Raw genomic sequence first — 23837 nt, 5'->3', positions numbered from 1 at the left:
ATTTGTTTACATATTATTGACACTGGATCAAATTTACATGACCCCCATCTCCATTAGAGATGGAGGAGAAACACTCGTCGTACTCCGGAGGCAATTAATTTCCAGTGATGGGGTGCCAGTGTGGGATCGATATGGGTGGAAACAAGAAAGAAAGAAAGAAAAAAACAGCCTCCCTAAGCAGTCCTCCACTCTTTTCCGAGTGAGTCAGGACCTAATCGGCTCGTATGTCACAATTTCACGCTTCCGTGTGGAGTTGAAGGAATGCTTGGAATGCAAATGCAGTTTTGGTGCTTCCTGATAAACACGGCAGGTCCCGCGACGAATTGTCTGTGGACACTTGGGAACTTTATAACACATTATTGGCAGCAATGGTTGTTCCAATTATTCCAAAGTTTTTCCAATTGAATTTTAACCCTTTACACAACCAATGCTTTAAATAACATCTGTAACATTCTTGACTCAATCACTGCCGTGGACGTTTATGTTCGTCAAGTGGAGTTGTTCAACAGGAAGGCGTGGAAAATAATCTTGCACAACTTGTCTGAGATTCAACTTTCCTCATAACTGTAATGACTTACAGATCCCTTTAGATGGAAGCGTTACATTGCTTTGGATTTGATATCTGCGCAGCTTTTTTATATAAGATAAAGATTTGGTGTTGAAACGCACATCATGTCACATCATTTATGAATGGGAGAAATGCCAACATATGGGAAGTCAGACAAGTTTAGGCTACTCACACTCAACAGGGTGTATGTATGTATGGTATAAACCGTGGATGTGTCGCGGTAGGTAATAGAAAGTGTGCATCGTGAGCGTGAGAAGAGATGACGCAGCTCACAAAAATGTATGAATGTAAACAAAAGCCCCTGACGTTCAACTCAAATATTTTTCTTCAAGGCAATTGTAATGAGCATGAATTTTTCCCGTAAATAAAAAAATTTGCCTTCACGTCAGTCATGTTTTTGTTGATTTATAGTTTGAGGTGTCGTAAAAATATTAATAGCAACGTGAAAAGTTGTCATCATCTTTGTGGAATTTTCTCAAAAAAATAAATAAATATTTTTTAAAAACATGAAATGAGCACTTCAAATTCCACCAAATTCCTCCATAACCAAAGAAAATATGATAAAAAACTATTGATTAAGAAAGTACATGACATTCTACTGCTCACACTGCTCTTCTCACGAATAACGTTCTATTTGCACAAGTCGAGTTTGAGGGAAAGTGACGCTATTTGAAATGTCATGATAATTCTGATTCATCAACTTGGAGAACCCCTTCGAAATTTCAGCCAGGACGCGTTTATTGGTGGATATTTTAAAATGAAACTCGGTGAAGCGGTTCCCTGTGTAGCAGACGAATCCAAAGGGTTTGAAGATGTGTTTTTGACTAGATTTCCTATAGCCAAAAAGGTTACCCAAAAAGCTGTGAATTGGCACTACAGAAAACAAAACTCAATTGACTTGATGGTTTCTACTACTGTGGATAGGAACGTTTTGCTTCACATTTGTTTGGGAAGTGCCAGCCAAGCAACGTTCCCTCCTCGGTGTGTAGCACTCGCATTCCGCCTTTGTGATTTGTCCTCTCGCTTATCTCTTTTCATTCCTTCCTCTTGTGCTAAAACAAGAAGTGTATTGTGTGCGCTCAGCAGAGCAACCCGCCCCTCAAAAGATATAGCGCTGTCACACTGCGTTAATCCCCCCCTCCGCCACCCGCCTCCTCCTACTCCCCCACCTGGTGGCCGATTGGCTCCCCCCACCTGCCGCTCTCCCCAGCGGGCCAATCGGGTACGCCTACGGACTGGCAGGATCAGACGGCTTATAAGTACGATGCACTCCTCCAGAAACTCCCATGATGCTGAAAGGATTCCATTCAAACGATGATATGAATTTTCAGCAATATCGCAAAGCCCTCAGTCTCCGTTTGAAGCAGTTAGTCTGTGACGGAAATATGAAAATATATATATATATTTACATATGATCTTACATTTATGTACAGGTAACACATACATTTGTGCAATTTTAAACATTTTGGGTAAAAAAAGAATTTTTTTACATACCGTATTAAATAAAACTACATATTTACATATGTATGACAGTGTCCTTGCATTATTAGAGTTTTGATGGCATTAGGTGTTTGTAAATGCTACTGTACATAGTGAATATTGCACTGAACCTTGATTTGAAGGAAAATGTGAATCAAATTGAAATCGCAATATCTCCCAGGAAAATCGCAATTATATTTTTCTTAAAATCATTCAGCTGTAATTGGCATAACAATTTCTTTCGGTATTTGTTTTCAGCCTCGGTTTCCTCATTTTAAATTTTGGCAAAGAATTTCGATTCTGGTGAATGCTTCCTCCACATTAGGTGTACAGAACATTGAAAATGGTCTAAATATGCTACATTGGAGGTGTATATGAACAAAAAATATCATGTAAATACGCTACGAGAGGCGTATTTATCATTAAATCAGGAAAATAGTGTGTAATAATTTGGAGGTTACTCTCACTTAAATTTATGAAGGGATGAGTAGGCCCCAGCAAACTGAAAACTCTGCAACGTTAATATTTGTATTAATTAGTTATTATTGTTTACATGTGTAAACAATGCAATATAAGCATAAAATGGGAATTGCGAACCAGAACCTACAGGGGAAAATAATAGTCTTATAGTTTATTGACAACTTTTGGTCCATTCCAGCTGTAATTGATGATTGATAAATCCCAATCATACATGTAACATTGTACATTTCGAGGCCAAATTGTGCGCATGTTCGTGTGAATGACTTTGCAGTGGTGGAGCTAAAAGTGGGGTAAATGTCACAACCCCCTGGTCGTCTGTTCAATGTTTATAACACACCTTTCCCTGACACACAAACCCAAAAGCTGTATTTATCCACTAAAAAAACTAAAGTGTTGCTTGTTCTTTGTATATTGGAAGTTGAAGCCATTTAGTGGTAAAGTCACTTTAACAGATGCAGGCTTTCATACATTTAGCCATTTATTGAACAAGAAAAATAGTAAAACATACAAGTAGAAAATGAGAACACTCACAAGGAGCCGCTGTAGCTACACGTCACACAACCAGACTCCAGCTCCTAAAATCACTCTTTGGCCATGCCTCTTAAAGGCACACATCCTGCCGCACTAATGCTGCAGTACATAAAGTAATTACATATCATAAAACCAGTTCTCTACTAACATGTACATTGACAACATCCTCTTTAAACATAAGTGCAATAATAATAAACAAGTGCAAAACACAAATGTAAATACTCATACTACTACCACATCACAATATGGACATTCTCCCAAACTGTAAATCAATACGTTCGCTAAATTGTTTTTTATATATATATATATATATATATATATATATATATATAAATTGTGTGTGAAATGTCCAACTGATTTTCATTGTTCCTGTGACAAAGTTCTATTCTATTGTATTTTACATTTTTTTACTGTTGTTTTATCAACGCAGTGCTAATTTCTTTAATAAAAACGCATAACATTTTTTGATTTTTTGGGGGTGCTGTAATGGTTTAACGGTATTTCAAATACTTACAATGGGGAATTAGATTTGACAAACAAGTTGATTGAGTTACGCGCTTGGTGGCAGAAATAATTAAATTAGCAAGGAACCATTGTGTTAAAATCAAATTCACTCCTGTTTAATTTGTATTATTTATTGATCGAGTCTCAAATTGAAATGTGACAAATCTGCCATTTTTTGTTTTTTTTTTGTGTTCGAAACAACTAAAAACAAAGAACTTTTTTTAATGCCAATTGAAATTGGAAAGAATGAATGATACACTTTTGACACGTTTTTCTCATTTCCAACAGCATGCATCTCAGATGAACAGGCACCCATCTACTTAAACAAACAGCATCAATTCAATCTTTCTCAGTACCTACTATTGTTACACACATGATAGCCCCCCCCCCCCCTGTCCCCCCATCCCCCCCTCAGCATGTGCTGTGCTCGGACTGGCTCTGCTCTTACTATGATGTCAACAGAGTGCTTCTGTTTAGGCCAGAAAATAGTATGGAAAGCACTTTAAGCATTTATTCCATATCCAGCTGAAGTACATGTGCTAGTACGCTCACTGTTAGGATAACTAAATGTGACAGTGAGATATTTGTGCACTGTTTGACAGCTGCATGCTACTAGTACTACTAATGATATTAAAATATTCTACTAGTTAACACTTAGGGCTTTACTGATATGCAGAAATGTCATACAGTAGTGGAAGGCAGTACAGGGGAAAATCATGACTATATATAATAGGCACAAAGGTTCTACTAGTGTGCTGAATTGTTATGCAGGTGAGAACAAAGCGTGTGGTAGCACATGGACCTTAAGCTGGATATCTAGAATATCAAATTAATTCTCAATTGGTTTTCCATAAAACTACTAAGACTACTTTGGCATACTAGCAGTGAGGCAAAACTCTGCACTATTAGACAACTGCGTGCTTCTAGTACTATTAGTGCCACTTGTTAAATTATCCTAGTTCACATCTAGTGCTTCACTGGTTGTACTAGTAGTGTGGTATTAAAATTTTGTTAATAAACAGTTAACTTTCCCGTGTTTGTGTTAATTGGGGACTAACACACACAACAACACGGAGCAAGGCATTGACGTTTTAAACGGCGTTGCCGTGGAGGAGCGAGCTGTTTACCTTTTGAGGATGCGGGCTAGCTTGTTAGCTCATTAGCTAGCTTGTTAGTTTAATGCCTAGCAAACGTAATAAACAGTAAACTTTCCTTTCAGTGTCTCTCTTGTGTGCTATATGTGCTGGTCCACCGGCGTTCCACAAGCCCACTAGCGGCTAATGACACAGCCATCTAACTCTCCAAGAGCCGCAGGCGACAGCGAACGATAAGTCGATGTAGTAATTATCGTGACGAGCCTAAGTATGCCAAAAATGGCAATTGTAGTGAAAAAAAACACTAGTAAGACAGTAATTCTAAGAGTGCGTCCTAGTCGTTCTATAGCGCACTGAATTGTCTTGCTCGTTGGACAAAGACCATACTAGTACATGTACTGTCCTGGATATCAGGGATACAACTCTCTCTGACTGCACCACCTCCTTGAAGTTAACTTCATTTAGCCTTCGGCTGACCCGTCAGGCCACTCGCTACTCCTAGCTAACCCAGCGGAGGATGCGCCAAAATGCAAAACAAAGCAACTGGGTTGTCATGGTGGGACGACGACAAAGCAAGGGGCCATAAGTTAAAACCTTAGGGGGTGGGGGGTGACAAAAACTCACTGTATGGCAATGCAAACAGAGATAAATGTACTCAGCACTGCGTGCGTGCGATGCTATTGTAGTTGTAGCTGAGGCTAGCAGATCGGTAAGCCATGTTGCCATGCTCGGTAACCAAGCCCGACAGGGGCAACACATCACGTCAGTGGTCATGTGACCACATTCTAAAGCTGAGCGTTTCGTCCTTTTATGAGCAATAATGTCAATAACCCCAAATAGCCACCCAATCAACAACGCACATGGAAGTCAATGGTTATATTAGAGAGGGAGGGGGGGGAAATCGTGTATGGGAAAACAAACCACAGGAAGCCCACAATCTCAGCACAGCACACACTTCCTGTGCACTTCCTGCTTCCTGTGTGTGAGCAAGGAGGGCATGACGGCTTCCATGTTGGATTCACGACACACAACACTGGATATGAGCTTTCCTCAATACTTTCTACTACTTGGGGGGGAGACCAAAGACTTACCAGCAATTTTCCCAGAGAAAATACTGTAAATGTAAATAATTTATCAACTGGACAGTACAGGCAAAACTCGGTCTGGGGGTGATTATGTTAATTAGCCCCATAAATGTGCAACACATTTTCTAAAATAGTTATTTAACTTTTACAAGGAAAATGTACTAATATTTTTTGCTTTCGTGACACCTCGAACTATAAAAAAGGGCTTTTGATGCCTAAATTTTTTTTTACAGATATACAACCGTGAAACAGCACAATCGACCGCATGGCTTGAGTTGAACATCAGTGGCTTTTTTTGCACGCCGTTTGTCATTCACCCCATGATCACAACACACACTTTATACTACCTACAGTGACAAAATGTTCTGTTCATACCACTTTGTTCGAGCATGAAATGGCTCAACTTGTCCGACTTCCAACATGTGGGCATTTCTCTCATGATTAATCGATTGCTTGATAAGTTTGTTCATTCCATCAGTTATTTATAATGATAAAAATAATAAAAGGAAAAAAACATCAATAGATGTCTTCATTCAGCAGTTTAAATCTTCAAAGGGAGTAGGAAGGAGTAAAAAAACCTATCCAGTCCTAACCCTTGTTCTCCATAAATTTTGACTCATAACGTGAATACTCAAATAGGTTATACCGTGATGTACCCCAAAAGAAAACAACACAAAACCAAAAACATGGCCCTTTATACACGCGCAGATAATCTTGTGAATGAGCTCAACTTGTAGACCTTTACACCGTACGTACAAACACATACCACGTACAGATTGTGTATGTCTATACAGTAATAATTTATATGTGACAAGCCGAGATTCAACCACTTAATCTTTAGCTTATGTTCAAAAACTGTGCTCATCTCAAATCCAAAGCGATGCAACGCCGCCATCTACGGGGATCTGTTCGTCACTGTAGTGGTTTACACAGCTGAATTTCACCAACAAGCTGAGTGAGACCCTCTTCCACGGCTGGATTCCATTTGATGAATATTAACATCCAAAGCAGTGAATGACAGACCTGGTTGTTTAATTTCACACTTGACTATTTGTATAATAGCCATTAAAAGGTGATTTGCCATAACATGACGACTTTAAGTAACATTTAACATTCATGTTGCAGGTGAGACTCATAAATCCAAATTTTAAAAATCTTTACTTGTTACAAAAGTGTAAAAATAGGTTATCTTAGTCTTTGACGCTAACCTAACTGAGGTCTTGTGAGGTAAACAGACAGTCTGGAGTGACCACATGTATGATGCTGATGACGTTTTGTGCAACTTTAGAGGGCTAATTTCACACAGAAAAAAGTCACTATCATCTTCCCCATCGTTATTACATTCATATGCGACATGATGCTAAAAAGGCAGCAGGTCCACTCATGCCAACTTCTGACCTGTTTGGCTCATTTCCAGCACAACATATAAGTTCTGAGACTTGACAGGCGCACACTTCTTTGATGATGCTCAGTCCAAAAGGACACTTTTTATATTCTATCCCTTCAAGTTCCAAAACACACTCGGTGCACTCTGAGGAGGCGTCACAGTCACTCACCATGGATACAATTACTCAGTCCGCATAAGAACATAGTAGAAACCATACAAGTAAGGCTCTCAAACTTAACGGTTCTCAAACGTTATAAGTGTATTTAAACACATGGCTGAGCTAAAAAGTTAAAAGACAACGAGACGTTCTGAAACTCTCTTTATCTTATCAGGCAAAGAAAAACCAAAAAGAACAACCCAAGCCAGGAACAAACTGTATGTTCTATTAAACATAAGAGAAACCTAAAAAAAGAAAAGACAGCGGAGCACTGCAGCAGAGTGGAGACCGGAGTGTGTGACGTTAGCTTGCGTGTTTCTTTTTGGAATTTCGAGCGCTTCAAATGTCAACGACTCAAACGACAAGAACGTATTCCACTGGTCATTCTTGGTTCCAACACAATAGTGGGAGAAACTTCACAGAGATACCTTCCACTTATGACTTTAATTTGGCCGTGACTGAGGTCGTAACTCAATTTAGTCGCGTCTTACAATGCGATTGTGACGTGGGATGCTGGGGGATGTTGTGGCGTTTGCTGCCCCTTGTAGTTCTTTTACAATTATTATCAAAGACCATGTAAAGTGAATTGTGAGATTTGTTCTCAAATACGGTCAACAGACTTGACAGCAAGCATATGGACAGGGGCTTCCGGCTTCGTGCTGGCCGCGTTAAGAGTGGCTTGTTTTTAGCGGCGTGGCAAAGCCCCACGAGGACCCGGCGAGATATATTCCAGCCACCGGAGGCTTTAAGTGGATATAGATTTTCACGGCTCAAACATGTAGTAAGGCATAAGAAAGAAGTAGCATCCATTTTTTGACGAAGTAGCATCCATTTTTCCAGGTGGTATAAATGGTATTTGATTTACAGATGACAACCGTGCGGAGTGTGGTTTCACACAATTGAGCAGACACACCCTCAGCGTTCGAGAGTGGAGACACCGCCTTGGTTTTTCATGATTTTGTAGCTTCACTTTATATATTTGGTGATCTGGCAGGGTTGTTAACAACACTATTCTCTGTCGTGTGTCAAATGTACAAGACATTTTTATTTTTACGTTATAGGAACTTTAAGCGGCTGTTTGTTTGTCTCTGGTGTGATACTTGTTCGGTTTGGGAGACTAAAAAGACTGACAATCACACTAAAAATCTGTCTATAGTCACTAGCGTTTGCTTTCACTTCTTAGCCACCAATTTGTTACCACAAAAATAGTTACTGACTAATAAATAATTAACTCCACTAGTTTGTTTTGCTTTCTTGTATTTTTTTTCCCAGGACAATTATGTCGACAACCAATTTTTCGCAACGTAGGTAAGCAGATCTTTCAGGACTTTTTTCTTTTTCGATTTTATTCTGGCCAACGTATTACACTTGTATAATAGCTAAGAATATCAAAATCCAACCTGGAACTCATTATTTCCAGTGTTTCCTATAGTAAAAAAAAATAAAAATAATAATAATCTATTGACAGGCAGCCCCCCAATGGATTTTCTGGTATTTTACAAAAGGCTACTCTCAGGGTGTCAAGGGGATGCTGTCGGTGGGGATTAACCATCTGACATATGCGTAGGGTGTGGCATGGCATAGCAGGAGGGTGTCACGCATCATCATGCATTTAAGGGAACGCTGCAGGAGGGGTCTGTCTTCCAGTTGTACAGTTACTGATTTGTTATGAGTGTGGTAGATCCTTGTGCTGTATAGTAACATTCGTGTGTTGTGGTTGTGAACTATGTGAACTCTAAAAAAAATAAACACCACTGAGGTCATAATCATGGCTCAATTTTTGGAAAATTTATGGCAACAGTGAACAGTATAATACATGCAAGAAAAAATTAATTTGTTGCTAAGCGCGGCAACGCGACTAATTTGACTTATTCACTGCAGTGCACGTTTATATTTGTCAAATGTAATCACAGTAGTTTACTTCCACTGATGAATGTACTTCTGTCAAGTACGTTTTCCAATGGGTGGGCCTGGAAAAGGGTCTTGCCGAGCTTGTACGTTAAATTCTGCTTTGTAAACCACTGTGATATCTAACAGATCCCTGTAGATGGCAGTTTTGTAACGCTTTGGATTTGAGATTAGCACAGGTTTTGAGTAGAAGATAAAGAAGGTTAGACTGTGAATCCTGGCTTGTCACTTAGATTATAAGGTAAAGAAATGCAAACATGTTGGAAGTCGGACAAGTTTAGGCACCTCACACTCCAACAAAAGGATGTACTGAATATGTATAGCAGAAACAGAGGGTGTGTCACGGTAGGTAGTCGATTGAAGAGCTAGGCTAAAAGCAAGCCTCCTTCAGCATAGAGCTCGTTTTGTTTTGTTTTTAAACAAACTATCGAGATCTTGGTAAAGCTACAATGCGTACATGCGCAGAAGCGATGCGAAAGTCAAAATGGCGGCGGCCGTGGGCAGCATTGCAGCGCTTGTCAGAATGAAGTATTTTATTCTTTGACTCATTTTGATTCAAATGTGAAAATTTTGTTCAAGATTTGTTTTTTTCAAGCAGACTTGCGAGGGAATCCGAATTACGACTTATTCTTTCCTAGCACTGAAAGCATTCATGTGTGTCTGCATCATCCAGTCTTTCATTAGCAGACTTATTCTTGGTGTAGTGCCTTTCATACTAGATATACTCATTATTACTTTGGTGGCATTCATAGAGTAACAGAATCACGAGAAGCCTTGAAAACTGTCCGTTCCTTTCAGACATACAGTAGGAGACGTATTATTATCATTGCAGTGACCCTCATACTGTACAGTAACTGACTTATTGCTATCGTGGCCCTCGTGCTGCACAAAAACAGACTGGTGGCCCTCATATCGTAACACGACAGGGCTTGAGAACAGGCCATGCTGTCCAGCTGTACAGTAACAGACTATTAGTGTAGTGGCCCTCGTACGCTACAGTACAAGACTTATTATTTGGTGTCCGTGCTGCACAGTAACTGACTTATAATTGCAGTTGTCCTCGTACTGTACAGTAACTGACTTAGTATGACTGGCCCTTGAAAATTAACAGACTTCAAGAGGCCTTGAGAAATGGCCGCACTGTCCAGTCGTACAGTAACAGCCTTATTATTGTCTTGGTGCCCGTCGTACTGCGCAGTAACCGACTTATTATTGTTGTGGTGGCCCTCATATAGTAACAGACTTACGAGAGGCCTTGAGAGCTGGCGGCGTGTCAGTTAATCATCACCGTACACAACTCTGGCCAACGGCTGGCTGGCCAGCTTCAATCCCGATGAATTAATCGGCTCAAGGGGACAAGCGGGGACCCCGTGACTTCCCCCCCCCCGCCCCCCCCTTCTCCTTAACCAAGATGGAGGAGGAACGAAGGAGGGGTTTCAGGGGGGAGTCGTCACCAGCCTAAAACACGGCGGCCGACACAATCGCAATCAGGGCCATGAATCAAAACCAGTCAGCCGTGAGATGTTCAGGTTAGGTAGATGTTATTGATCAACTTGTTAGAAGCAGCATGGAGACCTCAGTGCAACACAAATGCCGTGTGATCTTGTTGGTTCTCATCCTCCAAGCTCACCAGAGTGATTTAAAACTCCATGTTGCATTTATTCGTGATCCAATATGCCAGTTATTAGTGGTGAATCACGTTAGCTGGTAGTGTCAAGACAATGCACTGACAAGTGGGGGTTAGCTTGTGTCTTGTGTCTAGCTCATCTTAACAAGAAAAAAACACCTTACCACGTATAAACATATACCTCATGCTCTTGGCTAATACTTAACGCTTAGCATTGATTTATTAAGAGTATAAATTAAAATCCTGGCTGTGTTACTACTGCTGTTTTCTGTGTGTGTTAGCCGCTGCTACCTTCGTTCGCAGAGCCTGTCGTTTAAAAACAACATCAATCATTTACACTTGCGTGATATGATATAATACAATAAGCCGTTCAATAAGTGTGGTTTGGAGATGTGTAAGGATTTACGCCTAACCAACCTAATTAGCGGGCTAGCCAGTGCCTCCTCGGTGGCAGAGAACAACACCGCCAGACTCGGTTGACAAATGTGCGACTTTAAGAGGTGCGTAACCTCGACGGCGGCTCGCCAACGTCCAACGTGACACCTGAACACTTCAGAGAAGTAGCTGCTGATCACTTCACATTCGACCCGCTTCATTTGCACCCCAACATATCTTCCTAAAACCAACTTAGTTGTGAATTGTTCGCCATGTTGTGTTTTGGAAAGGGTGTTGATATTCACTCTTCACCTCCAGAACGCACAAGCTGTGTCCGGTAGCAAGCTAGCTACGTCAAATCACAAATACTGCGTAATTTCGACTAAAAATACGCCGCTAATGTAAGCCTAAACTACTGCTTACGATTTGTTTAAAAGTATAAATGTAAAAATGTATCACGTTGTTTGGTTTATCAAGTCTAAACACGTCGTCGTAAATGCTCAGTTTTCCCAACGAAGTCTGGCGTACATGGCATACTTGCGGGACTTCCCACGGACCAAAGAGACTAAACCACACCGCCCACCGATGCTCGCAATTCGTATTCCCAATGCTCGTAGCGACGTCGATTGGGAACAGTGGTTCGAGGGCCCGCTGCACCGCGGCCTATCCTGCCACTACGAGGCCGGTCGCTTACCTCTGTGGGCCGGCTGATCTCGAACAGGTCGAGCCGGTTGGCGTTCCAGTGGTTGATGATGTCGGCCAGTTTCCTCCTCTCCTCCTCCCTGTTGCCCGACATGGTGCACCGTCTGTCCCAACCCCCGTTATATATTTGTATATATTTAAAAAAATAAAAACAGGTTAGTCCAACGGGGGGAAGCTGCTCCAGGCGCCGACGTTTTTCGTCGCCGAGTGCTTGTAAGTCCGAGTGCGTCTTCTTGTCTGTGCCTCGCCGCGACCTGCGTGTGTGTGTGTTTGAGCGAGTGCACTGTGCTCGGTTTCAGCTTGGCCAGCCCCAGTGAGGCTCTGCGCGCTCCCGATACAAACCAGGACGCGGGCACGCGCGCCACCGTGTTTAACCGTATGAAGTCTCTACGCAGTCGTGACGTCACATGGGAAGCGACATTTGTCAGCTACTCTGTTACAGAGATATCTGTAATTCATTTTCAGACATAGTGAGGATACGCGTTACGGAAAATGGATGGATGGATATGTGCAACGTCATTTCGCCTAAGACAAATGACATCACATTTGCCATTCATGTGTACGAGGTCTGTCATTACAATATTGACAATTCATTTGCATAGGCATATATCCGCTACATAATTGAATTGTAGATATCCGTAAATCCGTTTTTAGATATCTACAGTTTGATTCTGACTAATCACAATTTGAGTGTAAGATAGCTTTGATTCACCACAGTTCAAGACATCTTCAGTACATGTCCCTTCAATCAAGTTTTAACTCAACTTCAAGATATATACCACCATAATGACAAACATTAAAATATAGTAGCGCAGTCGGCCCAGGTGGTCTTTAAAAACTAGACAGAGGTTCCTGAAAAGTGTAGTTAATAGTTTTGTTAGCCACTTTGTTACTCACAGTTTGAACATCAAGACTGCGCTTGAATATAAGAAAAACAAAAAACTGAATTTAAATAATGATTCAGTCAAAATGTATTGCACTAATATGTTCAATACAAATTGTGCCTACATAAATGGTTGAAAACATTGTTTCTAAATGATTAAATACATAAGTCCAATAAAACCAAATTATACTTATCAAATATACTGTACAAGATCTTTTTTTTAAATTGAATCCACTGTAACATTTTGCAGTATTTGAACATTTAATTCAGTGATTTTTTTGCATACCATTAGAGAGAGACCATGTACCACTGGCAGTACTCTTACTTGACTGAGAATCACTGAACTAGGCAAAATGAAGTTGTAGATATCTGTAACTGGAATTATGACTAGTCAGAATCAAATTGCAGATATCTCAAACTACAATTACATATATTTACAATTCACTTGCAGATATGTGCAATTCACTAGCAGATCTCTGCAACTGAATTGTAGATATCTGTAATGACAAAACCCATACACATGAATGGCAAAAAGTGACATTAGTTGTCAGTGGCGAAATGATATTGCAGATATCTGTAATTAAATTTTGACGAGGAAAAACTGAATAACATATATTTCTATCTGTCATTTCGACCAGTCACAATTCTGTTACAGAAATCTTGAATACAAATTCCCACTGTTCAAAATGCAATTACGACTAGTCAGAAAGACGGTGCTCGTATTTACAATGCTTATTCCGCAGAGTCACGCTTAGCTTTTAAATGTTGAATGCACTTGCCAATTGCCATACATCGAGCTTTGTAATTAGCCCATGATTGATGTGTACAAGAGCTTCAACAAAAATTGCATCCTTCTTGCTTGCATTTATTTAATTGAACAAGGTTTACAATATTTTGGTTAGCTTTTCTTGTGCTTGAGTGTAGGGAATGGTGGGGTGGGTAGGGGATGCGGGAGTTTAACCCTTTCAATGGGAAAAGTGTGGGAGTCCATGAGATGCGGATTCAAGAAAATTGGGAATTTGGGAAATTTCACACAAAAATATGATAAAAAGCCCTGTTTTCTTTTTAATTGCTATTTATATTTCATGGAGACCATTGATTGAAGTGTCCCAAAATCCATCTATAGAGTTGTTAAGCAATTTTCTTTAGTGTTTGTCTATCCAATTCAACAATTTTCATACACCTGTTGCGACACTCAAGAAAACTGAGAATTGAGAAAATTTCACACAAAAAGACCATAAAAGTCAACTTTGTTGTCTCTTTGGGCTTTTTTGCGTATCAAAAGCCCAAAACAAACGCACTTCAATCTTAAACAGTGCCGTGTTTACCCTAAATATTTACAAACTCTGCTTCAACTGGGGCAGAGAAACGATAAGAAATGAAGCTCCATTAAGGCGCTATCTGCGTCGAGCATGAAAACAGATAAGAGGAGGCGCGCTGCTCTCAAAGGAAAAGACATAATAATTGATAAGAACATGAAAATGTCAACCGGATGCTTGTCTGTGTGACAAAAAAAATGATGAAAGCAGAAGATTTAATGCTTTTTATCATGCAAAAAAACCCTGTGTTCTTGTATATACACACACACACACACACACACAAAATCAATGCGACACTGTGACATCACACAGGAAGTGGTGGCACTGTCTGGCCATGTTGGTTTCCTCTTGTGGTTTGCTACTTCTGAATTTCAGTAGTACAGTAGTTCGCATAGTAGTAAGATCTTTGTCTGTACTTTTAGCCTACTAGTCTGGAGTTAAACCTTACGTCAACTACTGTGCTGCACTAGTAACACTATAAGGTCCAGTTGAAGGTAGTAGTGGTAAAAAAAAAATATATATATATATATATATATATATATATATATTAATAGTAAGACACGGCCGTTATGCCAGTGCGCATACTACATGGACTTTAAGATGGATTAATTCAATATCCTTGATAAGGCTACTAGTGTGTGACAGTAGTGTTAATAGTACAGGACAGTAGTATTAGTCATCCAAAAGTGGCACTAGTAGTGGAAAAAAAACATTACAAGTAAGAATTTAGTTACTAGTGGGGACAAAGAGACTACTAGTGCATGAAACATGCCTGCTAGTTGGACCTACTAGTGCTGCTAGTGCAGCACAGTAGTTTACTAGTAAGGTTTAATTCTGGCACTAGCAGTAGAAAAAAGCATTACTAGTGAGACAGTCGTTCAACTAGTGCACTGAATTGTGGTTCTAGTGAGGACAAAGAGGTTACTCACACCTGACACATGTTGACGAGTTGGGCCTATAGTGTTACTAGTGCAGCACAGTTTTGATGTTTTTCAGTGTTTTTATTTTAAGTTTGACTCATACTTGAAGTTAGTGACACACTCAGAGTGTGTGAGTCTGTGTGTGTGCGTGTGTGTGTGCGTGCGTGCGTGCGTGTGTACATCTGTTTCAGGGAAGTCATTTCATGCGGTCTGTGGTAACAGGTGGGTGTCCACTTGACTCATAAAACTATTTTGGGGAGATTTGGATAACAACGTGTATTTCCAACCTACCATTTCATTCAAGTTTTCTTCATTTATTTCATTTAATTAGTTGCTTATTTGAGTCACTGTAAAGAATAACATTTTTAATCTTTGAATAAACCATTTTGTATATATAGTTGACCTTTTTAAATTTATTTTGTGCAATAATTGATTAATTGTAACTAAATGACTTTATATTTTTTACTTTGTTTTAAATGTTATGTTTTTGTTTTTTAATTACGGTTAATCTATTGTAAATAATACAACAAACCATATTAGTAAAATTAAATGTTAACATGTTTTTATTTACTTTATGAAAAAAATAGTTAATTAATTATAACTAAGTTAATTCTACTTTTTAAAGTATTTTACGTTTAACAATTTTATTAGTTTTTTTTAATCATTAGTGTATCTAATTTGTATTGTCAGTAATGAAATATAACATATTGGTAAAATAAACAATTTTGTAAATACGGTGAATTTTTTTAAATTTAGTTTATTAACTAATTGGTTAATTCGTTCCAAAAATGAATTATAATTTTTTAAAAAAAGTTTTAGCACATCTAATAAAATATTAGGAAAATTTAAAAAAATGTAAATAAAAAAAATCAAAGTGTTAACTCATGATTAATCATACAAAAAGTATCGCATTAGTCATGTATTAATTCTGATTAATCACACAATTTGGACCGCACGCTGCTTTACATTAACCGCTGATGGATATCTGAAATGTGGTGTAGAATGCTATAAGGCTTACGCCAGTGAAAAGATAAGTGAGGAGACTCCAACTTGTGTGTTCGGCGGCAAAGTTTGCTTCAAAAGTCACCCCGATAGGACTTTTGTAAAAAACAAAGGTAATTTGCATATAATGCAACGCTGAATTCTCTTTTCATCGAAGCAAAATAAGTTTAAAATATCATCTCAAAGCCAAATGCGGTACTATGTGTGGTATATTTGGCATCCGTGACTAATCATGATTAATAAAAATTCAAAAGTATGATTAATCTAATTTAAATATTTTATATTTATTTTCATTAAATCATTGCTGCATTAATTATAATTCAAAGAATTATAATTAAAATGTATTAAATGTCAAATTTTATTTTATTATTTAAATATATTTTATTATTAAAATAAACTATTTTAAATATATATTCAATGACTCTTTTCACCTCACCTATGACTGACCCAACTCATCTGTCCATTTTAGAAACTAAATGTGACCCTCGAGCACAAATGTTTGCCCACTCCTGCTTAAAATGTCCTTGTTAGACACTAAATCATAAAATAATGTGTACTTTTGACATTAAACAGAAGCAGGGATAAAAAGAAAAACAAATTAACATAACAATGATGACATTAAGAGGATAGGGAGTCAGCACCTCATCTATTGACATGCAAGCAAAGCTGCTGTTTCTATTTTTAGACTTCAGATTTCACTTTTGACCATCGCCCGCCCTCGTTCGCCATAATCCTCCTCCCACACGAGTGACACTGTCTTACTGGAAACTAGGTAGACTCGAGTCAATCGAGCTCAGTGTGCCTCAAGATGCCAAAGTGGATAATAGGAGCAATAAAAGTCGTCCAAAAACCAAAATACAGTGGTACTTTGAGATACGAGTGACTCGACTTGTGAGTTTTTCAAGATATGGGATGTTGTTGGGCCAATTTTTTGGGCTCAACTCAGCTCACTTCACTTCAAAAATGGTGGAGCAACATAAGTAGATATAATAATAATAATAATAATAATAATAATATAATATATATCAATATCCATCCATCCATTTTCTGAGCCGCTTCTCCTCAGTAGGGTCACGGGCGTGCTGGAGCCTATCCAAGCTATCATCGGGCAGGAGGCGGGGTACACCCTGCACTGGTTGCCAGCCAATCGCAGGGCACATACAAACAAACAACCATTCGCACTCACATTCACACCTAGGGGCAATTTAGAGACGTCAATTAACCTACCATGCATGGTTTTTTGGGATGTGGGAGGAAACCGGAGTGCCCGGAGAAAACCCACGCAGGCACGGGAGAACATGCAAACTCCACACAGGTGGCGTGAACCCTGGTCCTCATAACTGTGAGGCCGACGCTCTAACCAGTCGTCCACCGTGCCGCCATATATCAATATAAATATAGAAATAATATAACAACACTGATAGGCATACAGTGGAACTTCAATTTAACGGACCCCAATTTACCGGATATTGAAAGTAACAGACTGTCTGGACAGTACATGTGTCCAAAAATAGTTTCCAGTTGTCACTTAAACCAGTGTTGACAATGTCTGTTAGTTCCAGAATTGGCCACAGTAGTTTACTAGCACTTTTGTGCAATATGGACTGAGAATTGTACACACGTATATCCGGGTCACAGTTATACAATATGACAAGATCCAGCCAAAAGACATGCCGTGCCTCCGTGGTGGCCATGTTGAATGTGGCAACATTTTGAGGCAATGCATTGACATCTATCAGATCGATCGCACACATGATGCTGGTGTTTGAGAGGAATACAACACACAAGTCTCTGGAGTCTGGAACATGCTATTTTTGGTACAGTAACAGTTTTTTGTCAAGCCGTTCGTCTATGGCATCTAATTAACGGATTTAGATATAGGAAGCACACTAATTGCTCACAGCTCATCTGAGGTGAAGTGACCTGCCTCGACTTGCAACTAGTCACTATGACAACAAGCACATGAGCGTGGTAAGTTTGGATAAAATGTAAAACTTTTAAAACATTTTCAAGCTTTTTTATATTTATTTACAATAACTTTGAACTATACTGGGCGTTTTAGGCCACGTAAAAAAGAACAATACAACGATTTTGTACTGTACAGTAATATGGGTGTTTCAATATAACGGACAATCGGCTGCAACGGACGATCCCGCCCCTATGAGTCTGTTAAATCGAGGTTCCACTGTATATTCGTTATCCCTCTGCAAAGAACGAATACGAAGCTGAGACTGTCTCCATGTACAGTGTATCTATTTGTCTGTAATATACTGCCCCCAGGTGGCCATGGCGCACACACCAGCAGCAGCCAGCACAATTTCCATTGAAATGAAGCAAAAAAGTGACAAAAATACTTTCATTTACATCCATCCATCCATCCATCCATTTCAACACCGCTTATCCTGGTTAGGGTCACGGGACGCTGGAGCCTATCCCAGCTGACTTTGGGCGAAAGGCGGACTACACCCTGAACTGGTCGCCAGTCAGTCGCAGGGCACATATAGACACGGACAACAGTTCGCACTCACATTCAGACCGTCACTGAGTGGGAACGGAACCCACGCTGCCTGCACCAAAGTCAGGCGATTGGACCACTACAACATCAGTGACTACTTTCATTTACATTGTACTTAATTATGTCTTTACTGTATATTTTTAGAAAATACAATATTACAGAGTGCTATTTCCCTAAAAAAAAAAAAAAAAAACGGGAGGTTTCGAGGTTACAGATTAATGGCATTTCAATTCATTTCAATGGGGAAAGATGAAAAATAAAAAAATTGCCTTGGTAATGTAGTAGTACTGTACATGTACTATAGATTTGACAGTAATTACAGCCATTACATCATCCTATTGGCTCGACTGGAACATGTCTGACTTAAGCAGATATGAAGCCAGCTTGTGTGGTGTGTGTGTGTGTGTGTCTGTGAGTGCGTGCGTGAGTGTTTGTGTCAGCCGCCACCACTCAGCACTAGTCCATTAAGTCAGCCTTTGTCAAGTGTACACTGTGACAGATGCACACAACACAAGCTCCCACACAACAAAACGCATTGTGTCAAAGCCTAGACACCCCCACCCTTCCACACACACACACACACACACACACACACACACACACACAGACACACACACACTGGCCTCATATCTGTGTAAGTCAGGCATGACATGACACACACAACCAGCTAATGTAGGTCCGTACACTCACTGGCCAGCTCATTTGGTTCACAATCCAGTGAAATCCAATGAAAAGACATCCTTGGAATCATCAAATTTGACACCATGCTTTGTCCACATTAGCTGGCGTAGGCAAAAAAAAAAAAATGTCGGTAATTCGGCGTCACGAATCTGTCTAGGACAAATAAGCCAAGTCACCCAGTTTAATGTAGAAAAATATGTCATGGTGCACCGCCGAAGAAAAATGTCATAAAAAGATTATCTTGTCTCAATTTACCCACTAATGTATTTTATTTATGTATGTAACCTTTATTTATCCAGCAGAACTAAACAAAACAAATTAAGCAATTACAAATACATAGACAACAAACTGTACAGTGTGACATAGGTACATAATAGATTACATTACATGACATTATATCATAGAACATGGTGAATAAAAGGTTCAAAACAGGCCAAAAGCATATGCAATTGAAAAAAAGATCAACCAAAAGTAGTGCGGACCTTTGGAATGAAGAGGTTAATAAAACTAAGCATGGAGAGTGAGGGTGGTGGTACAGGTATGCATTGTGAACAGAAAATGGACTTGTTTAGTGTGAAATCTGTTTAACTGAACAGCTGCCACTATAATATAGGATTTTAACCCCCCCCCCCCAAAAAATAAAAATAAAAAACTTTCCTGGGGCACTACTGAGGTTTTTTGGTTGAATTTCTGACCATGAAAAACAGTGATCCCAAGATTGCTTGTGATTGTCACTGTCAGAGTTACTCATATAACAATGTTTTTATTGTTATGTTTGTAGTTTGCAGTGTACAGCACATAACTATAAACTACAAGTTGGACTGCACCTGCATCCTCCCAAGACATTAACATCATTAACTCAATGAGGCACAATGGATTGCAGATGGTGAAACAAAGATGCGGCTCTTGTCGAATTGCTTGTTTAACGGCGTGGAAGCGTAATTGGCTGCCTTTGTTATGCTGCGGGCCATCAAGGCTGCGCGAGAAGTCAAAATACGGACGGATAAAGTTGTGCACATGCTCATATTGAGGGTTTACCTGTACATCACAATGACTTTGAACTTTATTAAGAGTACACTGGTGCCTTGAAATAGGAGTTTAAGTTATTCCGTGACCATGCTCGTAACTCAAAACACTTCTCTCAAATCATCTTTCCAAATAAATGCAAATGAAATCTGTTTCAGCTTACCCCCCAAAAAAATAAAATAAATATTGTACTTTATAAAACATATATATATATACTATAGTAATAGCATAATAAAATGTAATGTAAATAATTAGACAGTTTGTGCATCATGCGACTCTGTCTAGTGTGTGCATCTTGGCCACCAGAGTGCAGTATTATACATTCATGAAGGCACAAATGAAGAAGACTTTCACAACTACTGTAAGTGACTCAGTAATCTGCAGTAACATTATTCATTTTTCACCGGGGATAAATAATATTTGCCTGTGAGTATTCTTATATTGTCTGTCTTCATGTGTCGCTGCAACGTTTGTGTTCAAATATCCATTTATTAAAGAGTTATAACACCGCAACACAGATGCTAGTTTCATTAACTTATTATTGTTTCAACTCAAAGCCTCTTTTTTGATCAATTATTCAGTGCCTGCCAAATTACTGGTTGTTATGAAGTGAGTTGAGCTGTGTTCACTGCACCATAGAGTGCTTGTGTCTCAAATTTTCGATCGAAAGTCAAAGCAAAAAAAAAAAAAAAAAAACAGCTGAAAAACGGCTCGTATCTCAAAAAACCTGTAAGTAAAATTTTTAACTCATCTCTCAAGGCACCACTTTGCAGACTTTATTTAGTTTAGCTCTTAGTTATAGTAGATAGTGGTTGTGGACCGAAGTTGGCTTTCTAGTGTTTTTGAAAATTCAGCCCCCGGAGCCAGGTTCACTTTGCAACATGAAATCTGGTGGACATGTCTATCATGAGTACACTGACAAAAAAAAGTCTCAAGAAGCCATTCCAAAAGACACACAGATTTCTGTTGGAATCTTCATGACAACATTCTCGCATAGAGAGGAGGTGTTAATGTGTCTTTTTCCAAACTGTATTTAACAAGTCATAATATTAGCATAGCATCCTGAGCTTATTTGTTCACACCTTCTACTGGTTACAGTGCACTCTCGACATGTGCGTATCCTGCACTCAGCAGATGTTTCCTGTGATAAATGATGATGAATAGATTGTGCGACAACTATACAGGACATTAAAAAAGATTTTAGAAAACACATAGCGGAGCCATGTATGTTATGAACAGTCCAACACATCACAGATCTTTCTTGTGATTTTTCTTTTTCACAAATGTAACATCGATTTTGGTGCAGGTGAAGGGTCAGAGTTTCCCTCAGATCACACCGCCCCCAAAACACATGAAAGGACACAATGGCAGTCCAGACTTTTTGTTTTATTTTTTTTAGTAAAAAAAAAATAAATAAATACAAATCACCTCTGTATCCATAAAAACACATTTGTGGGCCATCAAGTGCATGCCAATGCAACAGGTGGCGCCATAGCCACAGACTGTAGGGCTACTTTAGCTACAATGAGATGCTCGAAACGTCACACCAGCCCAAACCCCCGGACCACACGTTGGCTGTCACCTCACTCTTCTGCCATAGCGTGAGTACTGTCACAGCTCAGAACAAAAAGCGGGAAGAAGGGAAGAAGCATTTTCAAAGTGTAGTCAGAGCTAGCTAGGTAACTTCATGTCGCAATTGCGGCGGATAACCAGTTACGAACGAAGGTGCTCAAGTTCTTATATAGTTATATCTTATATAGGGGAAAGGCGACCGATGCCAGACTTCAAAGTTCGTCACGTGGCGCCGTTTAAGCCAGGGCGGGTCAAACATACGGTCCACGGGTCAAAACCCGGCCCGCTCGGGGTTACAATCCGGCCCGAAGGATGAATTTAAAAGTGAAAAAATACAAAAGACATTGTGTGGTGGGGACTAAAGATAATTTTGAGAATTTTATTCTCCTGAAAGAAATTGAGTGGTAGTAAGTCCTAGGTCTTCATAAATTAATTAAATTTTAAAGTGCAATACTATATTTAACAGTTCCAAATACTTGTGACTTAAAGTTTTGTGCCTTAAAATACAATCACTGTGATCAGTTTTATGCACACATTTTTGATGACAAATAGAAGCAAAACATTCTCAAGAAATCTGAGGTTGTTTTGTTAAAATGTTTCTTTTTTAAATCAATAGAATGTATTTTATTGTTTTGCATTCAAACAAAGGGAACAAATTTGTTTTTTGTTGATTAGATCACGTATGGTAATATTTTAGTGGTCCTGCCCCTTTGACATCAATTTAGGTTTTATGTGTACCCTGAACTACAATGAGTTTGAGACCCCTGGTTAGGGTTAGGGTTAGCACGGTGGATGACTGGTTAGAGTGTCTGCCTCACAGTTCTGCAGACCGGGGTTCAATCCCCGGCCCCGCCTGTGTGGAGTTTGCATGTTCTCCCCGTGCCTGTGTGGGTTTTCTCCGGACACTCCGGTTTCCTCCTACATCCCAAAAACATGCCTGGTTGGTTAATTGAAGACTCTAAATTGCCCGTAGGTGTGAATGTGAATGCGAATGGTTGTTCGTTTATATGTGCCCTGTGAAATTATCTTCAAACATGTACAATGTATTTAGAAACAAATCTTTGAATTCACTTTACAGGGTCTTGTTCTTCCCCAAATTTCATTTTATATGCCCGATTATACAACCCTAGTGACGCTTGACTTGACAGATGCTACTGTATGCTCTATCAATATGCTTATTTATGCATGTTGGATGATGCCGGTAAGCAAAATTGTCATCACGCTACATCGATTTCATTGATCTTTTACAGTCCCACGTGACGTTTGCGTCACCTTTAAATGTTAAGCATTCCGTCTCGGTGGTCTGTGCTGTCGCCATGAAAATATGACCAGTTTACATTCATATATTTAGTCACATATACTGGAGGAAGGAAAGAAAGACTATATGACTACATTACACTACATTTCCTGATATATGGTTATCATCTCTTTGCCATCACTGGTACCCATCGACAGTTTAAAAACTTTATAAATATTTTCACAATGACTTCAGTGTTACTAAAAATGCTATAAGCAATTTCTAATGCTACTTATCACCCATCCCGTACTACTTTGAAGGGCCCGCAAAATCGTGAAACGTCTGTGTTTTGCTGGTGAATTGGATGACTCACCATAAGACGAATTTTTTGAGTTGAAAAATTCAGCCCCTGCAGCCCATTTCCCTTAGGTGGACAAAATTTGGCAGGCAAGACCCTCAAAAAAAGTCTCAAGAAGCCATGCCTCGATAGACACATAAGATCTGCTATTAGGGTTTGAAGTGGCCAATTTAGGGTCATTTTGGCCATTTCCAGGGGGCTTATTTGTCAGAAATGTTTGGGAGGGGAGATTCGATATTTTGGGGGGGATCAAATTCGGCCTTTGAAGCCAGTGTCAGTTCGCAACATGAAATTTGGTAGGCGTCTATCAAGGTTATGTGGTTCCAAACAAGGCACTGAAGTGAGGATGAAGAAAACACTCCCCTGCAATTCCTGCAAAAAAAGAAACACTTGAGCCGCCTACGTTTCCCACAAAGGATTTCATTTG

General features: G+C 39.4%; 1 protein-coding gene across 20 annotated transcripts in view; it reads right to left on the bottom strand.

Moving 5' to 3' along the window:
* Positions 1 to 12205, bottom strand: part of afdna (afadin, adherens junction formation factor a) — a 97169-nt gene extending 84964 nt beyond the window's left edge. For all 20 annotated transcript variants that reach the window (XM_061704931.1, XM_061704933.1, XM_061704938.1 and 17 more), the window contains exon 1: positions 11890 to 12205. In XM_061704931.1, coding sequence (XP_061560915.1) covers positions 11890 to 11991 — 102 coding nt within the window. In that variant the 5' untranslated portion in view covers positions 11992 to 12205. The remainder of the gene's footprint in view (positions 1 to 11889) is intronic.
* Positions 12206 to 23837: the final 11632 nt, after the last annotated feature.

This window comes from Phycodurus eques, chromosome 18 (assembly GCF_024500275.1).
Source record: "Phycodurus eques isolate BA_2022a chromosome 18, UOR_Pequ_1.1, whole genome shotgun sequence".
NCBI classification, from domain to species: Eukaryota; Metazoa; Chordata; class Actinopteri; order Syngnathiformes; family Syngnathidae; genus Phycodurus; species Phycodurus eques.
Note: the sequence above shows the minus strand (reverse complement) of the source record. Positions and strands in the feature narration are given on the sequence as shown.